Source organism: Humulus lupulus, chromosome X (assembly GCF_963169125.1).
Source record: "Humulus lupulus chromosome X, drHumLupu1.1, whole genome shotgun sequence".
Classification (NCBI taxonomy): domain Eukaryota; kingdom Viridiplantae; phylum Streptophyta; class Magnoliopsida; order Rosales; family Cannabaceae; genus Humulus; species Humulus lupulus.
In genome coordinates this window covers 94,841,015-94,865,261 of record NC_084802.1, presented here as the reverse complement: position 1 = coordinate 94,865,261, position 24,247 = coordinate 94,841,015, and the positions used below count along the sequence as shown (strand labels likewise).

General features: G+C 41.5%; 2 protein-coding genes across 3 annotated transcripts in view; both read right to left on the bottom strand.

The window, feature by feature from the left end:
• The window catches only part of LOC133805232 (uncharacterized), a 53,499-nt gene extending 31,223 nt beyond the window's left edge, over window positions 1-22,276 (bottom strand). Inside the window, exons 1-7 of the mRNA XM_062243356.1 lie at window positions 21,913-22,276; window positions 21,593-21,780; window positions 21,129-21,233; window positions 20,957-21,028; window positions 20,517-20,664; window positions 20,163-20,245; window positions 19,769-19,824 (exon numbers count right to left, since the gene is read on the bottom strand). Coding sequence (XP_062099340.1) covers window positions 19,769-19,824; window positions 20,163-20,245; window positions 20,517-20,664; window positions 20,957-21,028; window positions 21,129-21,233; window positions 21,593-21,780; window positions 21,913-22,235 — 975 coding nt within the window. The 5' untranslated portion in view covers window positions 22,236-22,276. The remainder of the gene's footprint in view (window positions 1-19,768; window positions 19,825-20,162; window positions 20,246-20,516; window positions 20,665-20,956; window positions 21,029-21,128; window positions 21,234-21,592; window positions 21,781-21,912) is intronic.
• Window positions 10,194-18,080, bottom strand: LOC133805231 (uncharacterized). Of its 2 annotated transcripts, XM_062243355.1 has the most exons (3): window positions 12,984-18,080; window positions 11,131-12,885; window positions 10,194-11,019 (listed from the first exon to the last, which is right to left on the bottom strand). In XM_062243355.1, exons 2-3 carry the CDS (start codon window positions 12,860-12,862, stop codon window positions 10,484-10,486), a joined length of 2,268 nt encoding a protein of 755 aa, XP_062099339.1. In that variant the 5' UTR covers window positions 12,863-12,885; window positions 12,984-18,080; the 3' UTR covers window positions 10,194-10,483. The 2 variants fall into 2 exon arrangements, with proteins under 2 accessions (XP_062099339.1, XP_062099338.1); XM_062243354.1 differs by lacking the exon at window positions 12,984-18,080 and having other exon boundaries at window positions 11,131-12,953.
• Window positions 22,277-24,247: the final 1,971 nt, after the last annotated feature.

The window sequence follows — 24,247 nt, the reverse complement described above, 5'->3', positions numbered from 1 at the left end:
CTAAAAGCTCAGAAGGCTCTTTGTAGGGGGAGCACCTGGTGTCAGCTCTCCACCACCCCTGGCGCAGGTGCGTCAAGTGAGCTACTACTAGTTGGGAGGACTAGTAGGGCGGGCATATGAGGACGAGGAGGGGACTCATATGTCTCCACGTGGTCCTCATATGCCTCCACGAGTAGGAGTACTCGTGGACATTACCGGGTCGCCCCGGTAGTATGTCGAAGTGTGCTACCAGAGGTTTAGGGGTACGGTTCCCTTGGCTTGCCTGGATGCCGCTTGCATGGAACGTGGCCCGAACCTTCGAAAGACATTGTGGTGCACCGTGGCCACGAGTCTCGACATGAGATGGCACGAGAAGTCATTCGTGAGACTTGTTAGCATACAAGCATTGGAGGGTGCACTATGCTTGAGTAGGACAGAGGTCCAGTGTGTGCTACTAGTCTAGCAACTAGTCTCAAGGGCCTGCCAATATGCGTGAAGGCATGATGCCTTGAGGATTGGACTATGGACGTATGAAAGTCTTTGGTCTGTGACGTGAGCTAATCGAATAGTATCGAATGGGGTATGATGAGAGGTGTTGACATGTCAGCTTGGTGTTGGCTCTTGGCCACACATGCTACCTTGACTTGCTAATGCCTGGGTAAGCATCAGTGTTGGGATTTGCCTTGCCATAGTGAGAACCTATGGACAGTGTGAGTGCCTTGGATAGATAGCCTTGATGCTTGGTTGCACTCATAGATGTTTGAGAGCATGACTCAGCAAGAGTTGTTCGAGAGACGGAAGTGCGCAGAGGCACACGGTCGCGCGAAAAAATGTGCCCATTGTTATTCGAATGGTTGGAAGGTTGACCTTGGCTCAGAAGAGTCAAGGTGCCGCACGGGCATTTCCGCTATCAAAATGTCAGCCCGTGACAGTTGGTATCAGAGCCAGGTTCATCTCAAGTGAGGGATGAACCTGGTTGGCCCATCATAAAGGGGATGTAGGCGTGCAAAAGGATCAGAAGGTCTGGATGCTTGAACAGATGTCGTTGTGTCGTTTAGTCACCTAGAAAGGATCAGTAAGCTGAGATGGGATGAGACTCGGTTGCTCTTCTTCGTGGGAATACTGGACATCCTAGAGAGGGGGCAAGTTATGGTTCCTTCGAATCAAAGTTCAGTGATGCTAGAAAGACAACAACCACGTGCAATTGTAGAGGGGCGTTAATAAAGAGTTGGAACTTGTTGAAATGAGACAAGATTTGATCGAGTGGTCAAGGTTGTATCCTTGGTTCACTAGTTCAGGTTCGCCTGAGTGACAGTGTAAGTCGCACAAAGCGCTGTTGTTGAAAAGGGAACTTGTACGCAAGTGTGGAAGCATGATGGTGGCCGTTAGACACTTGTTAGTCACAACAGTGGTTGAGAGTGGATAACTTTGGGGAACTAGATAAAGATGAACATAAAATGCTTCAGTTGCTACTTGTGTGCCAAAGGGCATCACATGGAGACCAAGGTGGCAGTGGCCTCGATTGTCAGAGGATAGTCGTACTTGGAAGTGTTTGCATGTTTACTTGTTCTGATCCGGAGGGCAAGCGCCGAGACAATGGAGTGGGACATGTTGGCTCACAGAGATGTTAGCTTGTGTGAGCAACACTAAGGCATTGTAAGATATGCTAAGTTGTGTAATATATGCATCAAAGGCCAGCAGGGCCGAGTAGACCGCACACAGTGGTCAAAATAGTTGATAACTCTAGGATTTAGAGTTATTTTTATGATCTTTGAGCTTGTTTTTAAGTTGAAATAGAGTAATGGAAGTGTGTTTAATGTGATTTTGTTTAATTTTTATCCTTTTTGTTCTAGGTAGCGAGTCCATATTAAGATTTGGTTATTTGGTGTATTATTTGTAAATATTTTATGTTAATGCCTGTTCTGTGTTGTTAGGAAAGGAAGCTTAAAATTGCCAAAGGGAATTAAAAGGAGCAGAAGGAAAATGGGGACTGAAAGGGGAGCATTGCTGTTTCGATGCTGTAGGCCAACCACATAGCAATCCTGGGCAGAAGACAGATGACGTGGACAAAAGCCAGCTGCACTTAAGTAATTACCTCAGCACCTATGTGGCATCTATTTTAATGAATTAAGTCAGCTGGCTGAGGTGGCAAGAGAGGGACAAAAGTTGGAAATGGGCTGTCTAATTAGGGTAAGGAAAAAGTACCCAAAAAGGGAGGAGCCAGCCAAAATAGGGGGATATACCATTTTTTATCAGAACAGAGAAAAGAGAGAAGTACAGGGGAATATACACAGAAAAAGGCAGTACCCAAAGGAGGAAGAGTCACGGCCAAGGAAGGAGGAGGACTTTAGAACCCGATTCTACTTCTTCTTTTTCTTCTATATTTCCTTTTCTGTAGTGTATACTCTTGATTCTATACTTGTGAACTGAATATTTGCTATGGATGAACAATTTCTGTTTTGGATTGTAATTTTCAGTTTAGATATGAACTAATTTCCTTAAGATTTGGGTGGCTATGAACCCTATATGATTAAGTATTGATTCAATGCTTGAGTTTAGTAATTTTGCCATTGTTCATTTAAGTGTAATTAATGCTCAATGATTGTTGTTTACTGGCCATAATTAACAATTAACTAGCTAGATCTGATTTTGGAAAGAATTTGTCTAGCTGAATCCACTTAAATGATGCAAGAGAAATGCCATGTTTAGGTAGTTCGTAGTAGTGAAATAGGAATATTTTGCTACCTTGTATAACTTGAGATTTGGTGATTAAATGTGTGTTTTACAACCTGATTTAATATAGGAATGTGTTAAATTAAGTTGTGGAATTATATCAGTGGGTTTTGGAAAAAGCTTACTAGTCTCTTGTGAAATCAGTTAACTCTGTGCCTAATTGCTGAACCATTGCTATAACAACTGGGCAGATTAACATAGGGGGAAATAGCCATCCAGATCTAATTGTTCACATAGATCTTCTCTGAATTAATTTTTTCTGAGTTCTTCATCTTATTTTAGTTTAAATCACGTATACCCTTTTAAATTTCAGATTCATATTCCAATCATGTTCTTAATTTTGTTATCTTATCTTTAAATTGTTCTTTAGTTGGTTTTGCAATTATTTAGTTTAAAATCCCTGTGGAGACGATACTCATTTATCACTGTATTACTTGTTGCCGACTGTGTACACTTGCACATTTTACTTGCTTAAATTTACGCAACAATAGTACTAGAGTTTCTTGAGTGCTGGAGGGTCGCATCAAGGAAACTTAGTACTACAAGAAGGCTTAGGGAGGCCGAGATGGTGCTTGAGTTTAAATGTGGGCCAGAGAGCCTTGCTATTGGGACTTAGTGACCATAGGATCCTAGAGAAGCTGTCCGAAGGGGCGAGATGCTAGTATAGAGCATATGGATAGCTATGTGGACATTGCACGCATAGGGGAATCGACAGTGGTGCTACACGAAGTAGTTGACTCGAAAGTCACATCCTGCAGAGTGCACCTCTAGATTTGTTGTGTGCATGAAGAGTTGGGATGGTCAAACATTCTTGCGTGTGGGCAAGTTGTCGAGGATGCCAACAGTTGAAGTGGGGGAGAGACCTTCACGGTTCAAACATCCAAATAGTAGACCAATGTTCCATTACAAAAGCATTGAGATGAGTTATCATAGAGATCGTTAGTTGTTCAAAATGTAAAGTCAAGGAAACTCAGAGACAAAGACAGAGCCAGTTACCTAGGGTGAAGGTCGTCAGGACTCGAGTACTAAGGTAACAACAGTGCAACATTTGCCTAAGGTGAAAATCAGCAGGACTCAGGTACCAAGGCAACATAGAGATGTCGAAGGGCGAAGAGTTAGAATGACCGAGGCATTAGTTCAACATCATCTTCAAAAGTGATAAATGGAATGAGGGACCGCACGAGAGAAAGTGGTTAGCTTGCAAGCTATACCTTGAGAGGTACACCTCGAGAAGAGAAGTTATTCCCAAGTTTAAGTGGGGGAGCCCACTAATTCATATGCCGAAGGAAGAAAGCGAATTGGGACAACTTCAAACCTCAAGTGTGAGGTAAAGTGCAGTCAAGTTGGTCAAGATTCAACAGGCCGTCTAGAGTTAGACAAGGTTGATTTGGGGGCAGAACTTGAGGCACAATGCTGAGTCAGCATAAGCACGACGAGCCAGGAGGCAGTGCAGTGGTTTCGAATGAAGTCAGATTATTGACCACATTGTAGAAGCTCAGAGTGCTTATGGTCAGGAGTGGCCATTTCGCATCAAGCCATGGGTATGCAGTAAGGTCGGAGGGGCAAAAGTCTGAGAGACTACTTCACGAAATCTATGTGCAAGAGTGCACTAGATACTGCATAAAGGCTACAGTTGGCACGAGTGCCGCGTTGAAGAGAGACTTACCTTCAATGGAAGAATGTTTCGTAGGTGTCGTTGGGAACGGTTGGTTTGCGAACCTCACCCTAAGGGGTGCACCTTAATTTCGTCCTTGTCAATAGGAGTATGCATTGGACAATTGGCAAGAAAGCAACAATAAAATGATGTGTTGGCTTTGGGGTCAGTGTTGCAAGGGCTGCTTGGTTGACTGGAGGGACGTAGTGATGGACTTAGAGGAGTTCAAGTATGCAAGGAGTATTCGAGTGCAGCGACACTACTTCATGGGAGGATTCTGAATAACGACGGTGGCATGGGGTCTTGGATCGAGTCCAAGAGTGGACGTGGGAGATCATCACCAAGTCAGTGATTCTACAGTAGTAGAGGGACTAGTGCAGACTCAAGATTCGGAAGAAGCATGGAGTGAGCTTAGGAGTCGAGGCAGGAAGAAGATTGGCCAGCGCTCTATCGATGAGGGCATCGACAATTGAAGTGGGGAGAGTGTAACATGTCGACCTTGATGGCATGTTACAAGCTAGGATGGTGCTCGGTTAGATGCGCACGCGAGGGTGCAGACTGGTGAGCATGCTGATGCCTAGTTTGTACGGCAGTGGCATTTTCGTAAATATCTTCAATATTGCCCGGAAATGGACGGGACTTGGTAGGTTCCATATTGAAGGGTCAATGAACGCTATGGTGCAATCGGATTTGGGAGATTCGGAGAATTGTCAAGCTGAGAGCCAAATATGTCTCCCAAGCAAACATCATATATGTTCTTGGTAGAAGGCTAAAAGCTCAAAAGGCTCTTTGGAGGGGGAGCACCTGGTGTCAGCTCTCCACCACCCCCTGGCACAGGTGCGTCAAGTGAGCTACTACTAGTTAGGAGGACTAGTAAGGCGGGCATATGAGGACCACGAGGGGACTCATATGTCTCCATGAGTAGTACTCATGGACATTACCGAGCCGTCCCGGTAGTGCGTTGAAATGTGCTACCAGAGGTTTAGGGGTACAGTTCCCTTGGCTTGCCGGGATGCCGCTTGCATGGAGCGTGGCCCGAACCTTCGAAAGACATTATGGTGCGCCATGGCCACGAGTCTCGTTACGAGATGGCACGGGAAGTCATTCGTGGGACTTGTTAGCATACAAGCATTGGAGGGTGCACTATGCTTGAGTAGGACAGAGGTCCAGTGTGTGCTACTAGTCTGGCAGCTAGTCTCAAGGGGCTGCCAATATGCGTGAAGGCATGGTGCCTTGAGGATTGGACCATGGACGTATGGAAGTCCTTGGTCTGTGACGTGAGCTAATCGGATAGTATCGAATGGGGCATGATGAGAGGTGTTGGCACGTCAGCTTGGTGTTGGCTCTTGGCCACACATGCTACCTTGACTTGTGAATGTCTGGGTGAGCATCAGTGTTGGGATTTGCCTTGTCATAGTGAGAACCTATGGATAGTGTGAGTGCCTTGGAAAGATAGCCTTGATACATAGTTGCACTCATAGATATTTGAGAGCATGACTCAGCGAGAGTTGTTCAAGAGACGGAAGTGTGCAGAGGCATACGGTCGTGCGAAAAAATGTGCCCATTGTTATTCGAATAGTTGGAAGGCTGACCTTGGCTCAGAGGAGTCAAGGTGCCGCACGGGCATTTCCGCTGTCAAAATGTCAGCTTGTGACACCGGGGAGTGTGGCGGCGTGTGACTCACGCACCACTCTTCTAGACCACGAGATTTGGGGTTTTGCCGATCGGAGATGGGGCAAGCTTTCTGGGCAGGAGGTGAGATTAGAAGACAACTCTAAAAAGGATTTCTAAGTTTGAGCCTCAAAGAACGAAACCCTAATTTTTTTAAGAAATAGCAGAAAAAAAAAATTGGAAAGATTTCCCAATTTTTGGACTACAAATGCTCTGACACCATGTAGTTGTTTTGGGATTAATTCTTCAAATCTGATTTTATTGAAAAATAGAAAAGCCAATATATAAGCAAATTACAATGTACAAGATAGCTAAAAAAGGAAAGAAATAAATATTACAACCTCTGCTTAGCTGTCTAATATTACAACCTATACTTAGCTGCACAAGACACCCTAGATATTTACACATGCTAACACTATTTCTACTATAAATGATATCTGAAGAATTTTCAAGTTGCATAGTCTCTTGACTGCCTTTTTCGCTATCAACTCAATTTGAGAGTATAAAGAAAATAATGTGAAAGAACACAAGGGTTTTACATGGTTCAGACTACAGAAGAGTCCTAGTCCACGAGCCTCTGGTATTTACTGAGCTTGAAACTTGTTTAAGCAAGCTTCAATAATGTTTCTTAAGCAGCATATATATTGCATTGAGTTACAGAATCTCTGTAAAAATCTTAACCCTTTACAAGGAGAAACCTCATCCCTATTTTTAGAGGTTAGGGTCATTAATGTATATTATTTATCATTAATACAAATTCTCCCATTCCGGAGTGATAATATTGAATTTATAACAAAAAGGCTGCACAAAATAGAGACTACGGGCAGATTGCACGGGACCCATTGCAAAAAGTCGCATACCAACTTTATGGGGAACATATCTTTGACTATCAGGATGCGGCGCACGTTTGCCTGTGTCAAGCAACGTTGTGAGGAAATGTCGATTGTCAAGAGTACGACCTCAACACCACTAATCGAGGCTCACCAAAAGTTGTCAGATGATCCTCTAGTGGCCCACACCAGCAGTGACTGACATTTGGCATCAACTCTAGGTCCGAGGATCAGAATCCTGGACCTGAGGAATGACCAAGTGAAGAGGGTCTCTCAGGACGTGACCTCACCTAGAGACATCCTCGCCTCGAGGACAAGCCTCAAGGCGTGGCCTCACTCGGAGACATCCATGACTTGGAGATTTGCTCAGGACGTGGCCTTAACTAGAGACATCCTCGCCTCGAGGGAATACCTCGAGGCATGGCCTCACTTTGAGACATCCACGACTTGGAGATTTGCTCGGGACGTGGCCTCAACTAGAGACATCCTCGCCTCAAGGGAATACCTCAGGGCATGGCCTCACTTTGAGACATCCATGACTTGGCCGGACTTGAACTCCTAGAAGAGCTCACACTCCGAGAACTCCATAACTAGTCATTAATTACTACTAATTGCCACGTGTCGGGTGGCAAAATTACGAAAAACATTTGCCCCCAGTCTTCACTCGTCCTCGGACAATGGAGACTTGGACTGAGGAGTAGGGGTGCACATTTGGACCTGAAAACCCGTAGGACCCGCTCGAGCTGCACCCGAAAAACCTGGAAAATTGACAAAACCCAACAGGACAGGTTGGGTCGAGTTCGGGTGTAACAAATTTAAGTATGTCGGGTTCGAGTCCCAAGAGTTTTTTTAGTTTTTTTCATTTTTTTCACTTTTTAATCTAAAAAAAAAACCCTAAACTAAAATACCCTCCCCCCAAGTCCTGACACCCCAGCCGCCCAACCCCCACCCTCTTCCTCACCTCAGGGCGCCACCACCCACCCACCCACCCAGACCACCACCCCACCCAGACCCAGGCACCCACGCCCACGGTCCAAACTCCACACCACGGTCCACCCACACACCTACGATCCCACGCCCACCACTCCCGACTTTCGCTCTCGGTTCTCCTGCGGCGGCTTGTTTTGGTTCTACGGCAGCTCAGCATCAACGCCGGCAAGGCAAAGGGTAGGCAAGAAGGAGCACACACAGCAGTCGGCAGCACAATAGCACTTGGCTTGACAGAGGTAATTTTTTTTGTTTTATTTTACATTTTAAATGTATATATATTTATATTATAATCGATTATATGATTATATAATATATATGATGATTATGATGAACAATATATAATGTTTGGTTTGAATTGAAATTGAAATTGCTATTAGTTAGTTGTTTAATGGATTTTGTATTTGGATATTTGAAATTTTGAATTGCTTTGCTTGATTGTATATGTAAAATTAAATTTGTTATTAGTTTAACTTTGATGTATATCTAATATTTAGAATTTTGCATTGATTTGCTTGATTGTGTGTGGTTTGTTTGGTGTTTAGTGGATATTGGAATGTTTTGCTATGCCTCTTCTCTATCTATTGTACTGGACTAGATTAGTGGATTTTAGGTTTGCTCAGTTGTTGATCATTATATTATATATGATTTTGTGCTCTGTAGCTATATATATTAGTTGGTCATATTAACTGTAAATTAGCTATAAATTAGAACTAATTAGTTTCTTATTCTCTCATAGTTTCCTAGTATAGCTTCCCTAGTTTGTATATAAATATATGTTTATTTCTCATTGAAATATAAGTGAATACAATTCTCTTCACCTCTTATTACATGCTCTATAGATTATGGATATAGATCAAAATCAAGTAGATGAAACTCCACCACCTCCACCTACCAATGATGAAACTCTTATAGATCAGGCCCAGGGTAAACCTAAAAGAATGGGTAAAAAAAAGAAAAACCTCTTTTGCCTCCAAAATAAACAAAAGGGTCAAATATTTGGGAGTATTTCTAAAAATTGCCCCAGTTGATCCTAACGATAAAGAAAAGATACCCAAGTGCATTTGTTGTTATTGTGGTAGTGAGCTCTTCTCTGATAATAGAAAACATGGGACTAGTCATCTGTGGAATCACTTTAGGAATGTTTGTGAGTTTAGTCCGTATAAGTTTTGAGCCGGTGAAATGAGGGAAGGAGGGGAGCACAACTTTAGTTCCAGTGGCTTATAACAAAGAGGCATGCAAACTTGCCTTACCAAAGTACATTGTGTTGGATGAGTTATCTTTTAGGCATGTTGAGGGGAAGGGTTTCCGACAATTTGTTAGAACCATACAGCCTAAGTTTGATATCTCTTCCAAGATGACTGTTGCTCGGGATGTGTTGAAATTGTATGAAGAAAAGAAAAAGAATTTGAAAAATATTTTAAAGCATGAGAAGGTCTCCATCACCACTGATACATGGACTTCTATTCAGAATTTGAACTATATAGTCATCACAGTGCATTGGGTTGACTCTGATTTCCACTATCAGAAAATAATCATAAATTTTTGCCTAGTGGTAGATCACAAGGGGGAGACTATTGGCAAAGAGATTGAGAACTTTTTAAATGATTGGGAGCATTTCAAAATTGTTTGTCATTACGGTGGACAATACTTCTTCAAATGAAGTTGTTATCCGGTTTTTGAAGAAACGGTTTAGAGAAAAGAAAAATGGTCTCATTTTAGATGGGAAGTTCTTACATATGAGGTGTTGTGCTCATATTGTAAACTTGATTGTCAGTGAAGGATTAAAAAATAAGCATGATTCGATTGCTAGCATTAGATATGCTAGATATGTTAGGTCTTCTCCCGCTAGACTCAAAAGGTTTAAAGAAGTTGTCATAGAAGAAGGAATTGAATGCAAATGACTTCTATCTTTAAATGTCCAGACGAGATGGAACTCTACATATCTCATGCTTAATTGTGCATTAAAATTCCAAAAGGCATTTGAAAGTTTAATGTCAAATGCAAATTTATTAAAGTATTTTGATGAGGTTGACAAAGATGGAAAGAAAAAGAAGGGACCGCCTACTGAAACGGACTGGGAGAACGCAAGTCTTTGTGAAGTTTTTGGAGACATTCTACGAGGTCACATTAAGGTTTAGTGGATCAACCTATGTTACGGAAGACAAGTACTTTATTGAAATATGTAATGCACAGAGCAGTTTGTATAAAATGGCAGTTGAGGAGGATGACTCGTTGTTAGCGAATATGGCACAGTACATGAAAGTTAAATATGACAAATACTAGGGAAAGAATGAGGAATGTAACGAGGCCCTTATAATTGTCTTAGCTCTTGACCCAAGCTACAAACTCAAGTATCTCAATCAAGGTTTTGAAAGGCGAAATCGCGAGGCGAGGCGTTTTCTCTTAGTACCGCGAGGCGTAAGCCTCGAGGCGCAACGAGGCGTACGCCTCAACTATAAGAACAAATAAAATTTAAAAAATATAATAAAATTCATAAAATATCCTAAAATTCATGAAATTTCATAAAATTCATAAAATTCATAGAATTCATAACAAACAACACATAAGTCCATATCAAAGTCATAAAAGTTCTAGTTATAAGTCTTAAAATCATAAATAAAATGCATTAAATCTCCAAGAACTCTTCACTTTCTTCATCATCACTCTCATGAAATTGTATAGCTCGTCCATCATCTCCATCTTCACTGTCATCTTCTCCTCCTTCAAATTCATCTTCCTCATCCAAATTCACTTCAATTGGTGCTTGATTTCTTTTCCTCTTCCTCGGTGCTAAACTTCCGCCCTCATCCTCAATCTCAATTTCCCCACCAACTTCGATTGCTCTACTATCACCATCCTCTTCATCATTTGGATTGGCTACCCATTCATCATCAGAAGACACATTTTCAACAATCAAAGGATCATCTTCCTCTCTTCGTGATTGTTTCTTAAAAAATTTGTGCTTCAACTTTTTGTTGTACATAATGTACACCAAACTATTCATCTTTTTTGTGCTCAGACGATTTCTTCTCTTTGTGTGCACTTGATTGAACGTACTCCAATTACGTTCACATGCCGATGCTGAACAAGTAAGACCTAGAACTCTTGTTGCAAATGACTTGAGTTCTGGAACTTCATCTCCAAAGTTGTCCCACCATTCAACTATACAAATTAAAGACATGAAAAAAGAAGCAAAGTAATGAATAATTTATTTTATAATATTAATATAAACTATAATAAAACAAAAAATGAGATAAAAGTTTAAGTATTCACCAGGTGGACGTGTTAAGTATGATGTTAAGGATGATCTGAAGCCAAACAATCCTCGCTTGTATTTATACTCATCAAGTTGGGCATCGACCTTCACATATGTTTCTTGGTCCTTGATGAGTCTATCCATGCACTTATACAAACCAGTTTTAATCTCTGGATGCTCGGAAACATTGGGACTCCATCTGAATCGAGGATTCAAGTAATATGCAGTTGCATGCAAGTCGCGATGCAATTGAAACTCCCACTTTTGATCAATGATCTCCCAAATCTCCTTATATGAAGACACGTCTCCATCTAAGTTCTTTGCTATCTTTTCTTTTGCCTCATCCATAGCACCATAAATAAATCCCATTGCCGGTGTCCTCTCACCATCAACTATTCTTAAAACATTCACAAGGGGCTTTGTGGTTTTTATGGAATAAACCACACTAGGCCAAAATGTATTATCATTCATTATGATTTTCTTCACAGCTTTCCCTTCAGGTTTCTTTGCCCATGCACAACTTGACCATTCTTTTGAAACAAACATCATTTGTAGTGGTTGCTTCAATTGATGCATACTTTCTAAAGTTAGAAAGGCAGTGGCGAATCGTGTGACAGCTGGTCGAAGAAGATCTTTCTTTGCAAATTTTCTTGTTAAACTCAACACCCATTGATGGTTATGGATGAAATTGCTAACTCTCTTTGCTTTAAGCAAAGCATTTTTATGTTGTGGCAATTCTCCAATTTTCTCAAGCATCAAATCAATACAATGAGCAGCACACGGAGTCCAATACAAACTTTTTCTCTTCTCCATTAATAATCTTCCAGCAGCCTTGTATGCACTTGCATTATCTGTGACCACCTGAATGACAATATCTTCTCCAATTTCTTCAACAACATCATCAAGCAATTCAAACAATTTTTGTGCATCTTTTACACAATCTGATGCATCAATAGTTTTCAAAAAAACAGTCCCATAGGGATTGTTAACTAGAAAATTGATCAGACTCCTATTTCTCATATCTGACCAACCATCTGATAATAATGAAACCCCTGTTCGTTTCCATGTTGCTTTGATCTCATTCACAATTTCGGATGTTGTCTTCTCTTCTTCTTTTAGTATCCAAGTCCTCATTTCATGCATTGTTGGAGCTTTCAATCCTCGACCATAATTCCCAACCGAACGCAACATATTGAAATATGATGGGCTTCTTGCACAATTAAATGGGATCCCATTCTCAAAAAAGAATCTCCCAATATCTAAACATACTTGATTTCGATGCTCTTTAGCACTCGTTGGAGTCATTTTTGTGGCAGCGGTATTTTTTTCATTTTCCTCATCTCCTTTATTCTCCATAAATCGATCCATAGGCCCTCTAACACCTCTAGAACTATTGCTAGGACAAGAATTCACACCCTCCAAAGGATTGCCACTACCAAAACCACTAGGTCCATCACCAAAGTAGGATCCACAATCCACCGCCTCATCAAACTTTCGTTGAGAAATAAATTTTGTAGTTTCATAGTCTTTCAAATATTGACTTATCTCCTCCTTGACTTCTTTAGGTACTTTAGGACATGGTTTTACATCTTTGTGTGTACAAGCAAGATGTTCTTTCACTCTCTTCACCCCTCCCTTAATATCTTTACTACAAAAATTACACTTTAAATACTTGTATCCTTTTTTTCCACCTTTTTCCGGCACTTCTATTTCAACACTATACTTCCAAGCAGGATCTTTTCTACTCATCCTTCCCAACTTAAATTCAGCAACTAAAAGCATAAAATAAAATTAAAAATTCAGCAACTTTAAAACAAAAACTAAGGAAATTAAAAAACAAAAAACAGAGAAGATTAAGGAAATTATTTACCTTTCTAAAATAATCAACTTTGACAAAAACTAAGGCTGGTAGCTGCCTTGACTTTGAGAAAAAGAGGTCAAAAAAAAAAACTGAGATGATGGGTGAGAGGAGAGAGCTTCTTGCTTGAAAATGAGAGAAATGAAAAGAGTGTGAGGGAGAGCTTGGATGATGGAGAGAGCCTACTGTGCAGTTGGAGCTTGCTGTGAAGTGTGAGGGAGAGCTTGGTGCTGCCGTGAAGGAGAAAGAAAAGAGAGAAAGATGGGAGATGTTGGTTCTGCCGTGAAGGAGAAAGAGAAGAGGGAAATAGGAGAAACTTAGGGTTTTTTTAACTTAAAATCTGATCACTTAAGCCCAAATTTTAAGCCCATTTAATTAAAAAAAAAGCCCAAATCATTATTTTGAAAAAGGCCCCACGGTTTGAGGCAATAAAACAGCCATAAAAAATCAAGATCATGAGGCATACGCCTCGGACCGCCTCGGACCGCCTCACCCACGTGAGGCGTGCGCCTCACTGCCACACTATGAGGCGGCGCCTCAGATACGTTTTTTCACCGCCTCGCCTCGAGGCGCGCCTCGAGGCGTACGCCTCAAACGTTTTTTTAAACCATGATCTCAATCATTGCTTCAAAGCTTTTTATGGTCCACTGACATACGCTCAGATGATTAATGAGGTAGAACAAACATTACGATCACTGTTTGATTTGTATGGTGGTAGGGGTTCTACATTACTTCAGCCTCAGCCTAATGGATCTTCCTCTTCCTCATTCACTTCCAATTCTAGTTTGAAGAAGTATGATTCGTTGCATGATGAGTTTGTACAACAAATGAAAGAGGAAGATGGTGGTAAGACAAAGAATAAAGTTGATAGGTATCTAACTGAGGATGTTGAACTTATGATTGAGGGTGAAAACTTTGACATTTTGAAATGGTAGGCCAGAAATGCATCCAAGTACAAGATCCTGTCAACCATTGCTTGTAATGTGTTAGCCATACCAGTTACAACAGTTGCTTCTAAGGCTGCCTTTTCGACTGGTGGTCGGATTTTAGACCCTTTTAGGAGCTCACTAAGTCCTAAAATGGTTGAATATTTAATGTCTCAAAAACTGGTGGAGCAGTTCACATCAACCAATCATTGTTCGAGACTACATGGATGAAGTAGAAGTGCTAAAAACATCAGAGATTCTCGAGTCTGGTAAGTTGTTATACAAACTTTTATTTAGTATTTTAATTGTAATCATTGTTTGAATCATATTTATGGAAGTATATAATATATGGAATTTATTGATATATTGCAGAGATCACGGGTGGTTACACTTCTTCCCCACCCGAGTCTATTTCGGTCGGGTTCGGTTACACTTCTTCCCCACCCGAACACGAGGTTCCCCCATCTGACCCGATCCGAACCCGTTCTAACCCGACATCATTTCAGGCAGGTTCCGTATTACCTTCTCTCACCCGAAACCCGACAAACCTGAACCCAACTAACCCGAACCTGACCAACCCACCCGATGTGCAGCCCTACTGTGGAGTAATTCGAAAAGGTCTTCAGGGGGAAGACGTTTGGGCTTCCCTTGACGTCACTCTGGAAAGTCACACCACATGTTGACTCCCTATTGCTGGGCCCATCAATCCGTGCAATTAATGAGGGGTCAACTTCACGGCCCAAAACGTCAAATCTGTACCGTAAGTGTCCTCTCGCTCTGTGCCAAGGCATCATTTTCCCAAGCTAATGATTACGATCTGTGCCTTTTAGATTCTGACCGTTGGATTGATCTCGTGTACCTATGTCGTAGGTAATCCGACGGTCAGGGTGAAATTGCTTTCACCCCAGGTTCTGCGAGTATAAAAACTCGAGAACTGCCTCTCAGTATGCACTTTAACAATTCGAAATTCAAAACCTCCAAATTCTCTCTTCTCTTAAACTTCCCAGTCCGTCACCAATCCCTAATCCTCCTCTACAATTCTGGACAATTGGCGAGAATCGTCTTATTTATGGGCGAACGACAAGCGATTTTTCAATGTTCGAACTTGTTTCAGCACCTACCTGCACTACATCTCGAGTAAGTATTTATTGGTTTTGTGTTTGTGTCAAGCTTAATTTGAGAGTTTAGATGCATGTTTAGGAACAGGCTTTTTGTGGTACTTGAAGGGTTGTTTTGACCTTCTATAGGTCTTTCTAGGCACATTTTGGTGTTATAAGTGGTCAAAACGGCTTTCTGCACACCTTAGACAACTTTTGTCTTTCTGGACATTTGACCGGAATCTGGGAAGAAAATTCCCACATTCCGGCAGTTTTCATAATTTCCAATGTTCTTCGGTGCTGATTTTTTTGGCCCCGATAACACCCTGCGTCCTTAGAATTTCTTATCTCCTCTCCGAACAGTTGTCTTAGGGATACTAGTTTTGACCAATTTTTCTTCGAGACAACGCTAACTGCATGGTATGTTGTTTCAGATGTCCGAGGAGCTCCACCAACTACTCACCCAAGGGTTCTACGCCTTCGACACCGAAGCAAGTGGCTAGCAGCAGTCAAGCTCTCGTGGTGCGAGAGGATCTTGCCCCCTGGCGACAAGACCCCTTCGACTTGGCATCTCGGAGGAAGCAGCAAATACAGGTCTGATGCCAATGAACAAACCCTACACCATCCATTCACTGGAGGAGGCTCGTGTACTATCTGATGCTGCGGAGCTGCGAGTTGTGCCGGAGTTATTGCGGCCGGGGCCTTAGCCTGGCGTGCTCCATCTCGAGCATACTGGCGAAGGTGTCCCAATTTGATTAGGTTTTCAATCTTATCCTTGAGTTGGCGGCACTCGTTTGTGTGGTGCCCTACATCGTTATGAAAACGACAAAACTTGTTGGGATCTCATCTTCCCTGTCTCTCCGAATGGCCTGTGGCTTCCGGTAATGAACGTGTTGTTCTGTGGCCGCAAAGATTTCTCCTGAGAGCCCACTAAGTCAGTATACTCGGAGTACTGCGAGACGTATTTCCCCTGGGCTTTTTGCCCTTGCCTTTACCCTCGCATCTACTGCTACTAGGGGTTTGGATGGGTGCAGCGGACTAGGATGGAACAGCAACTCTAGTACTGAATGCAAGCTGGTAAGCACTGTATCCAGTAGGCGCTACTCCATATCCCGTCGGAGCCGCACTGAAACCATCAGGTGGCACGGCAGTAAAGCCAACTGGCGGGACAATTAGACTGGACTGGGCTCCCGCCACACTTGGTTGGACAGGAGCGAAGGGTGGATATTGGGTCCCCGAGGCCACGGGGCCTGGCGTCGTCGAAGCGGGAAAGGCGACAGGCCCTGAAATGCTCCGATCTGGGCGTCCTCCCAGTTGATATACTCTTGTGCTCGACGGATGAAGTCGTCGAGCTTTTGGCACACTCTCCGCTGCAGGTCATCCCATAACGGGGACCCCGCACGAATGCCAGCCTGTAAGGCCATTAGCTGCTGGCCATCGTCAACTCTCTTGATTCTTGCAACTTCCTCCTTCAAGTGTTTGATGTAAGCTTTGAAGGCCTCGAAGGGTCCTTTATGTTGGTCAAAGCGTTGACTCCAAAGCTCACCTTGCGAGCAGCTATGAATTGCCTTCGGAATGAAGACGACAGTTGATGACACGAATGAATGGATCCCGGCCTGTGTTTCTTGAACCATTCATCTACTGGTCCCATCAAGGTTATCGGGAACATATGACACTTGGCGTCTTCGGAAACGCGATGTACTGACATCAACCTATTGAACTTCGAAAGGTGATCGGTGGGATCCGTACTACCATCGTAGGACGTGATGGAAGGCATCTTAAAGCCTCGCAGTAACGGTGCTTCTACAATGTGAGGAGCATACAGCTACTCGTCCTCCGAGTCAGAGTCATGGCCCTGACGTCGTGCCATTCTGAGCATTATCCTATTCAAGTGAGCATTATCCTATTCAAGCTCTGTAACTTCGCGCGAAGGGGATCATAGTCTTGGTTGGCACTTTGTGCCGGGTTGTCCCTGCTTCGAGCATCAAGGCCATCCTGGAGGTCTGACTGGTCCTTCCTCCCGGGTTCGCGCCCGAAAGTCTTGTTACACCTACGAGCGTTCAGGCCTTCTAGTAGGTCAGTTTGGCCTCGAAATGCACCACTGCACTCGGGGTATGCTACTTCCATTTCACCGTCGAACTCAACATTTTCATTGTTGACTGAGATGTTGATGCCGCAATCTCGATTAACGGAGGTGTTTCGCCTGTTGGCTCTTTGGTCGTTATTCCTATGGTGATGGCGAGGTGCTGGGGGGATACCACCTCCGGGCCTCGCGCGATCAATATTGGCGCGCTTGGGCAGAACGCCCTGAGCTCCATGGGCACGGACAGCCTGGCGATGTCCTCAAGCACCTAGGCCTTTACCCTTATCAGCTAGCCTTGGGGCTTGGTTGTCTTCGGGGTTCCGACAAGCCTTCTTTTGCTTGGGAGCAAGGCTCTCGTCGATCTTACCCTTGCTATGATCCTATGGCACAGGTGGGGCTCCAACTCCAGCTGGGTGCACGAGGGGCACGACAGCTGGCGGATCTTGCGCCACATCAGTCGGATGCTCTGTAGGCACACCGGCTAGGTTGACAGGTGGCACTCTAGCTGGGTGCACAGGTGGCACACCAACTGGCTACCTAGATAGTACTGTGCCAGGGGGGTCCACTCGCAACCCTTGAGCCACCAAAGTAGCACTCATGGCGTTAACCATCTCCTGTAGGGCGGCGATATTACCCTCTTGGGTGTCGAGTTTCTACTGCTGAGTGGTCACCCAGTCGCGGAGCACCACCGCTTCTAACGTCTCCTCCGCGTCCATGGGCTGAGGGTATTCCTCATAATATTCGTCGTCCATGTTGTATTCGGCGTTTTCGTCATAGTCTTCCACCATCTCAGAGGGGTCTGCAGTGGTTGAAGGCTGTTTTCTCCTCCCTCAACTCCAGCGGGAGGAGCTGCATCGTCTGGCGCGTTTCTCCAAGTGGTCACTATGGCTATGTTCTTTAAACTTTCTTCAAGCTCTTAATCAAAGCACAAAAATGTTAACTGTCTTTTTCGCTATCAACTTAATTTGATAGTATAAATAAAATAATATAAAAAAACACAAGGGTTTTACGTAGTTCAGGCTATAAAAGATCACTAGTCCACGAGTCTCTGGTATTTAGTGAGCTTGAAGCTTGTTTTAAGCAAGCTTCAATAGTGGTTCTCAAGCAGCATATATATTACACTGAGCTACAGAGTTTCTCTCTAAAATTTCGAACCACTTACAAAGAGATACCCCATCCCTATTTATAGAGGTTGAAGTCATTAATGTTAATCATCTATCATTATTATAAATTCTCTCATTCTGAGGTGTTAATGCTGAATTAATACAAAAAGGGCTGCACTAAATAGAGACTACCGCCGAGGCAGATTGCACGGGACCCATTGTAGAAAGTTGCGTACCAACTTTATGAGAAACATATCTCTGACTGTCAGGGTGCGACGCACGTTTGTCCGTGTTCAGGCGGCATTATGGGAAATGCCGATTATAGAGAGTACAAACTCGACACCACTAATCGAGGCTCACCAAAAGTTGTCAAATGATCCTCCGGTGGCCCGCACCCGCAATGACTGACACCTAGCATCAACTCCGAGTGAAGAGGGCCTCTCGGGACGTGACCTCACCTGGAGACATCCTCGCCTCGAGGACAGGCCTCGGGGCGTGGCCTCACTCAAAGACATCCATGACTTGGAGAATGGCTCAAGACGTGGCCTCACTGGAGACATCCTCGCCTCGAGGGAAGACCTCAGGGCATGGCCTCACTTGGAGACCTCCACGACTTGGCCAAACTAGATTTCTTGGAAGAGCTCACACTCCAAGAACTTCATGACTTGATGCTAATTACTCCTAATTGCCACGTGTCAGGTGGCGAAAACACGGACAGCAGAGTCCTATTCAAGAATTGGCTGGAGAGGGATACTATGTCTTTATAAATCCTATTCCCATAAACCCTAAATCCTAGAAGAGAAAGAAATTAACTATATCCCATTTTATATACAAGTAATAATGCTTGAAGTTGCCAAAAATAAATAAATAATCACACGATGGAATCATTCATGACAAAGCTCTAAGATTCATAATTTTGGTATTTTAATCTGCAATATTTTTTTCACCCAGCTCTAATATATGACAATTTTGTCATGCTTACTAATAACTGCAGCTCTAATACAAAAGTTCAAACCCTTTCATAACATTAACCTGTTTCACATTATACTAATATCAGCATACTCTCTAACCAAACATCTAAAAATAAACATGATCGTATTTTATATTTTCCATACAACAATTTACAATGTGAAGAGTCACAGTAAATTGATTCAAGATCTCATCCTATTATGAAAGGTAATAACAATATTGAATGTATTGTATATTTAACAAACAAAATTCTTGCATTCTTCTGCTGATGGATTATGTCCAACAATGGGCACCGGCTATACCCACTTTTTTTTTAAAGAAAAAACAATAATAATAACAATAATAAATAAAAAAATACATATAATTTTTACATTTTTACCCCCTTATTTAAAAAGCCCCCACTGAATTTATTGTTTTATTTAATTGTTACAAGTAATGTTTTGCATTTTCTTCCTTCATTTATACATTCATAATAGCATTTCCTCACTGAATTTTTTAAGGTCTGACACTGACAATGGGTGTCTATTTTTTTGTGCGAACAGAGACAAAATAAACAAAATGGATTAAACTCTATTTGCTATAAAATATGGTCACAAGGAACATCAAATATTGAACTTACCCATTTAAAAAGATTCCAAAACCCACTTTTTCTATCTGTAATAAAAAAAAGTTCCCCTGCACAAATTCAAACATATTGAATTAAAGCATGAACACCTTAGCAACTACACGTTTAAACAACTACCTGGATAAAAATATTGAATCTGCTTAGTGAAACGTATACTGTTTAGTAAAATTAACAAAGGACTTTAAACAAACACATGATAATAAATAGAGCGGATAAGATGAGAGTGTATTAGGTTGCACAGCCAGTAATAGACGGGAATCTATAACTAAGAATTTGGGAAATGTTGAAGAGAAGATATAATACTGTCAAATACACACGTAAGCTGTCCCTTTCTTAATTAAGAAATATGCCTAAAATCTATATTAAAATCAAGCAAAACAATAAGTACCAGAAGAAGACCACTTTGGTTCAGTTGGAGACTCCACAATCGTAGGATCTGAACCAGCAATACAGATGCGCTTGTAGATCTCTCTGCATGAAGGTATCAACGTTATTAAGTTTAAGAGGAAAAAAAAAACTGAAACCATAGTGGAGACGTGATCAAGGAAAAATGTTATAGATGCATGAGCAAATAAAACTCAAATGAAAAACAAACAAAACCAATACGCATGCCATATAACAAGTAGATATAATTATCAAAAGGCAGTAAGGCAGTTATTAAGGGTTGTGACCATAAAACCTCGGAAAGGACACAAACAAAGAAGCACTATGTATGTGGCTACAGAAAATGAAATTTCCTTACCCATTTTCAGAAATATACCCAACCCAGAGTTCTGTTTTATCCCATGGCATGTTAGGATGAGTCCATTCAATCCATGCAATTCGCTCACCTTTGTGGTCCAATTGAGGGAAGGCATAGAAGTCATTTCCACCAACTAGTACTTCTGGTTCTGAGTATCATACAATACTACAATCAGGAAATGACTATTTTTCTTCATAAAAACATAATTATCAGAATAAGAAAAACAAATACACAATTTCTTTTTCTGAAAAAGAGACAACCTTTGAAAAACAAATACACAACAGCTACACTTACACTGCTACACCATTCAAATGTAGGTAACCTTTGAAAAATAAGAAAAAACACTTGAATCTAGGAAATTTTAGCGTTTTACTTTGACAAATATACAAACTATACACGCTGAAAGAAAATTGGTAACCTTTCTACTTGACATTTCTCACCTTGAATATCATCACTTTCCAGACTAACTGTCACGATATCTGTAGTTGCATTTGTGCTACTTCGACGACGATCTACATTAAACATAAAAGATAAAGGAACCTTTTATAGTAAACAAATAACTAAATGAACCAAAAAATGCCCGGAAAGAAGGAAGAAAAACTAGAAATATACCTTCCCGGACAGTGACATAACGACTAAATCGTGAATCAAACACTCCATCAGCATAACTGATTACTGGTCCACCATAATCCGGGGTGAGTGGTTTGGGTAAAGAATCTGTTTGTCCCACATTGCATAACGTTAGCAGGTTTTGATGATACATTCCAAAAAAATCAGCTTTCCACACACATTTACGAGAATTCCGCTACCGTAGATTTAAAATAAGTTCAAAATATACATATACTTTAGAAATGTGACAAGTACTAAATAAAACAAATGTATCACATAAACCATAAAAAGGGAACACAGAGACATAAACAGGAACATGTATCATTAACGGTTTGCAAAAAGAACTGTATAATCAAACTTCAAGTACAATAAAGCGACAGCAATTGTATCACTGAAAGAGATAACAGAACCGAATATCAACTATTAAGAATCACTGAATGGAATGTGAGAAGCAGCTAGAACATGACCTTTGGAATTTAAAAACTGTTTGTACAGTCTTTGGTCCTTGTAATTGGAGAAAACAACTGTATCCCCAGAAACTGAGAAAGCCCCACCACCGTATTCCTGGGCCACCGTCCGCACCGCAAAGTCCTTTGGCGTAATATCAACAGGTTCTTCCCCTGCTTTCTCCGCTTCTCTTACAAGAACCGCTCGCCTGTTTACAGTTAATATAGTTTAAATACCACTTGTCTTTTTTTCTTTTTTTAATAGAAAAGAAAACCCCAATTTCCCTTTGACGAAACACAGGCAGGGCACATAAGTGTATATACATAAAAGATTTAGGTACCCTGCTTCAGCGGGGCGGGATTCTAGCCAAATAAGGTGACCATTGGAGTCGACGGAAGTTCCACCAAGCCGCTTAGAGGCACCGGCGACGACATCGGCGGTGATCGGGGAGCTCCAAGAGCCGTAGGGAGCAGTGATTTTCTCTTGCTTGGCCGCAATTTCTTTATTAAGTGCTGCGGAAGTAGTAGCCATTGTCTTACAGCCGTTAAACTGGTAGCGGTGCTTATTGGGGATTATCCAGTTGAGTCTTGGAGTAATACGGTTGAGGTAGAGTGAAGAAGATGAGAAACGAGATATACTGAAGATGGAGGATGAGAGGGCCATTTGCTGAATATTAAATTTTAGTAACTTAAATGTCAAAAACACCCCGTCGCCCTGTTGGGTCCCGGGCGGGGTTGATTAAAATAAAATGGGAAATTTGAGTAAGCATTAGGGTTACTGGTAAACATTTGACTCGGGTTAGATCCGGCCCGAACCCAACAGGAGTCGGGTTGGGTTTGGGTTTTGCAATTTGGTTTTCATGGGTTTGGGTTCAGACCTAAAACCCGAACCCCATTTAAAAACTGATTTTTTTTAAAAAAAAAAACTGTTTTGGTCATCTTCAATTCATTCAAAGAACCTTAAGACTCATAAGAGCAACTCCACTGCGGTTGCCAACCGCAGTGGCTATTTGACTATTTCTGATCAATTACTGACAGTGGACTTTTTTATGTGTTGGAGAGCAATAAAACTAAAGCACCGTTGCCACTGCGAGGCAAGGGCGCTTTCTTTTTTTTCTTCTTTTAATTATATATATTTATAAATAAAACATTTTATATATATATAAATATATATGTTGCTTTTTATTTTTACCGTTTATTACATAATTTTTTTTTATAAATACTCATTTATTTCATTCAATTTTTACACCATTACATATATTTTCTTTCAAATTATCAATATCACAAAATTTCTTTTCTTAGCAATGGATTCCCAAAATTCTCAAAATTTTCTAAATTCTCCAAATACCAACTCCCAAAATCTAAATTTTCAAAATTCATCATTTTCTCCACATACCAATCCCCAAAATCCAAATTTTCTGAAAATTTGCAAGATGCTCTAAATAACTACAATCATTTTTTTTAATTATGTTAGATTGATTAATTATGATTATGTCATTTTATAAGCTCTTTTAAATTTCATTTAATTTAAATTTTATGTAATATTTATTTATATTAATATATGGATTTAAAAAATTTAGTGTAACAATATTTATAATTACAAAATAATATATTAAATAATAATATGTGGGACCATAGCTGGCAACTTTTAGGGTGGCTTAGCATTGGAGCATTTTTATGAAAAAAGTTGCCAAAAGTGAGGTGGATGAGAGAGAAAATAAAAAATTATATTTTGGGATGATTTGGACATATTAAGCAACTAATGGGGTAGCCACCATTGGAGTTGCTCTAAGAGCCCCCGACCCTTTCTCTCTCTCGTACTGCCTACCTGCCCGACCCACCCAAGGCCAAGCCCAGCCCTCCGCCGCACTTCCGCAGCTCAAGCCCACCGGCCACCACACAGCCCTTCGCCGCCCAAGCCCAGCCCTCCACTCCGAAGCTCTGCCTGCCACCTGGCTCTCCCTCGGCCCTCCGCCCATCAGTAAGCCAGTCAGCTCCGCCAACCTCGTCGACAGCCACGAGCCACCTAGTCCCCGACCCTGACCCCTCTCGGCTCTCAGCAGTCTCCGGTTAGTGTTTTAATCAGAAATATATAATATATAAATATATATATAAGTTATTACTATCATATATTTAATTAGAGTTTTATATATATATATAAATATATATATTAGATACTTGAAACCTGATCAAACCTGCCCAAACCCAAAACCCGAAAAATTCGAATCGGATTCGGTACTATTTTTCTCCACCCGAAACCCGCAAAACTCGAACACGATGCACCCGAAACTCAAAAATCTAACTCGTTTGCACCCCTAATTCGTGCTGCACATGGGTTGGGTTGGCCGGGTTGAGAGTATTTGAATGACTCAACCTAATTACATCGGCCTAGAGAATTCTAACTCATTCAAAATATTTTTAATGTACAACCCAACCCTAATTACATTAAGGGTTGGGTTGGGTTGGGTCATAACTCATTTAAAAAAATCTATCAAGTTTTTCAAAATTAACAAGACAATATAAAGAAAAGATAGATCAAACTAAAACCTAAAATGATGAAACTCATGTCTTAGTAGTTACTAGTAGTTTGTACTTAACAACCCAAATATTACAGTCATCCAAATTTCAAATGCAAGTCTTAATATCATTACAGTCATCCATAAAAGCAAGTAGATA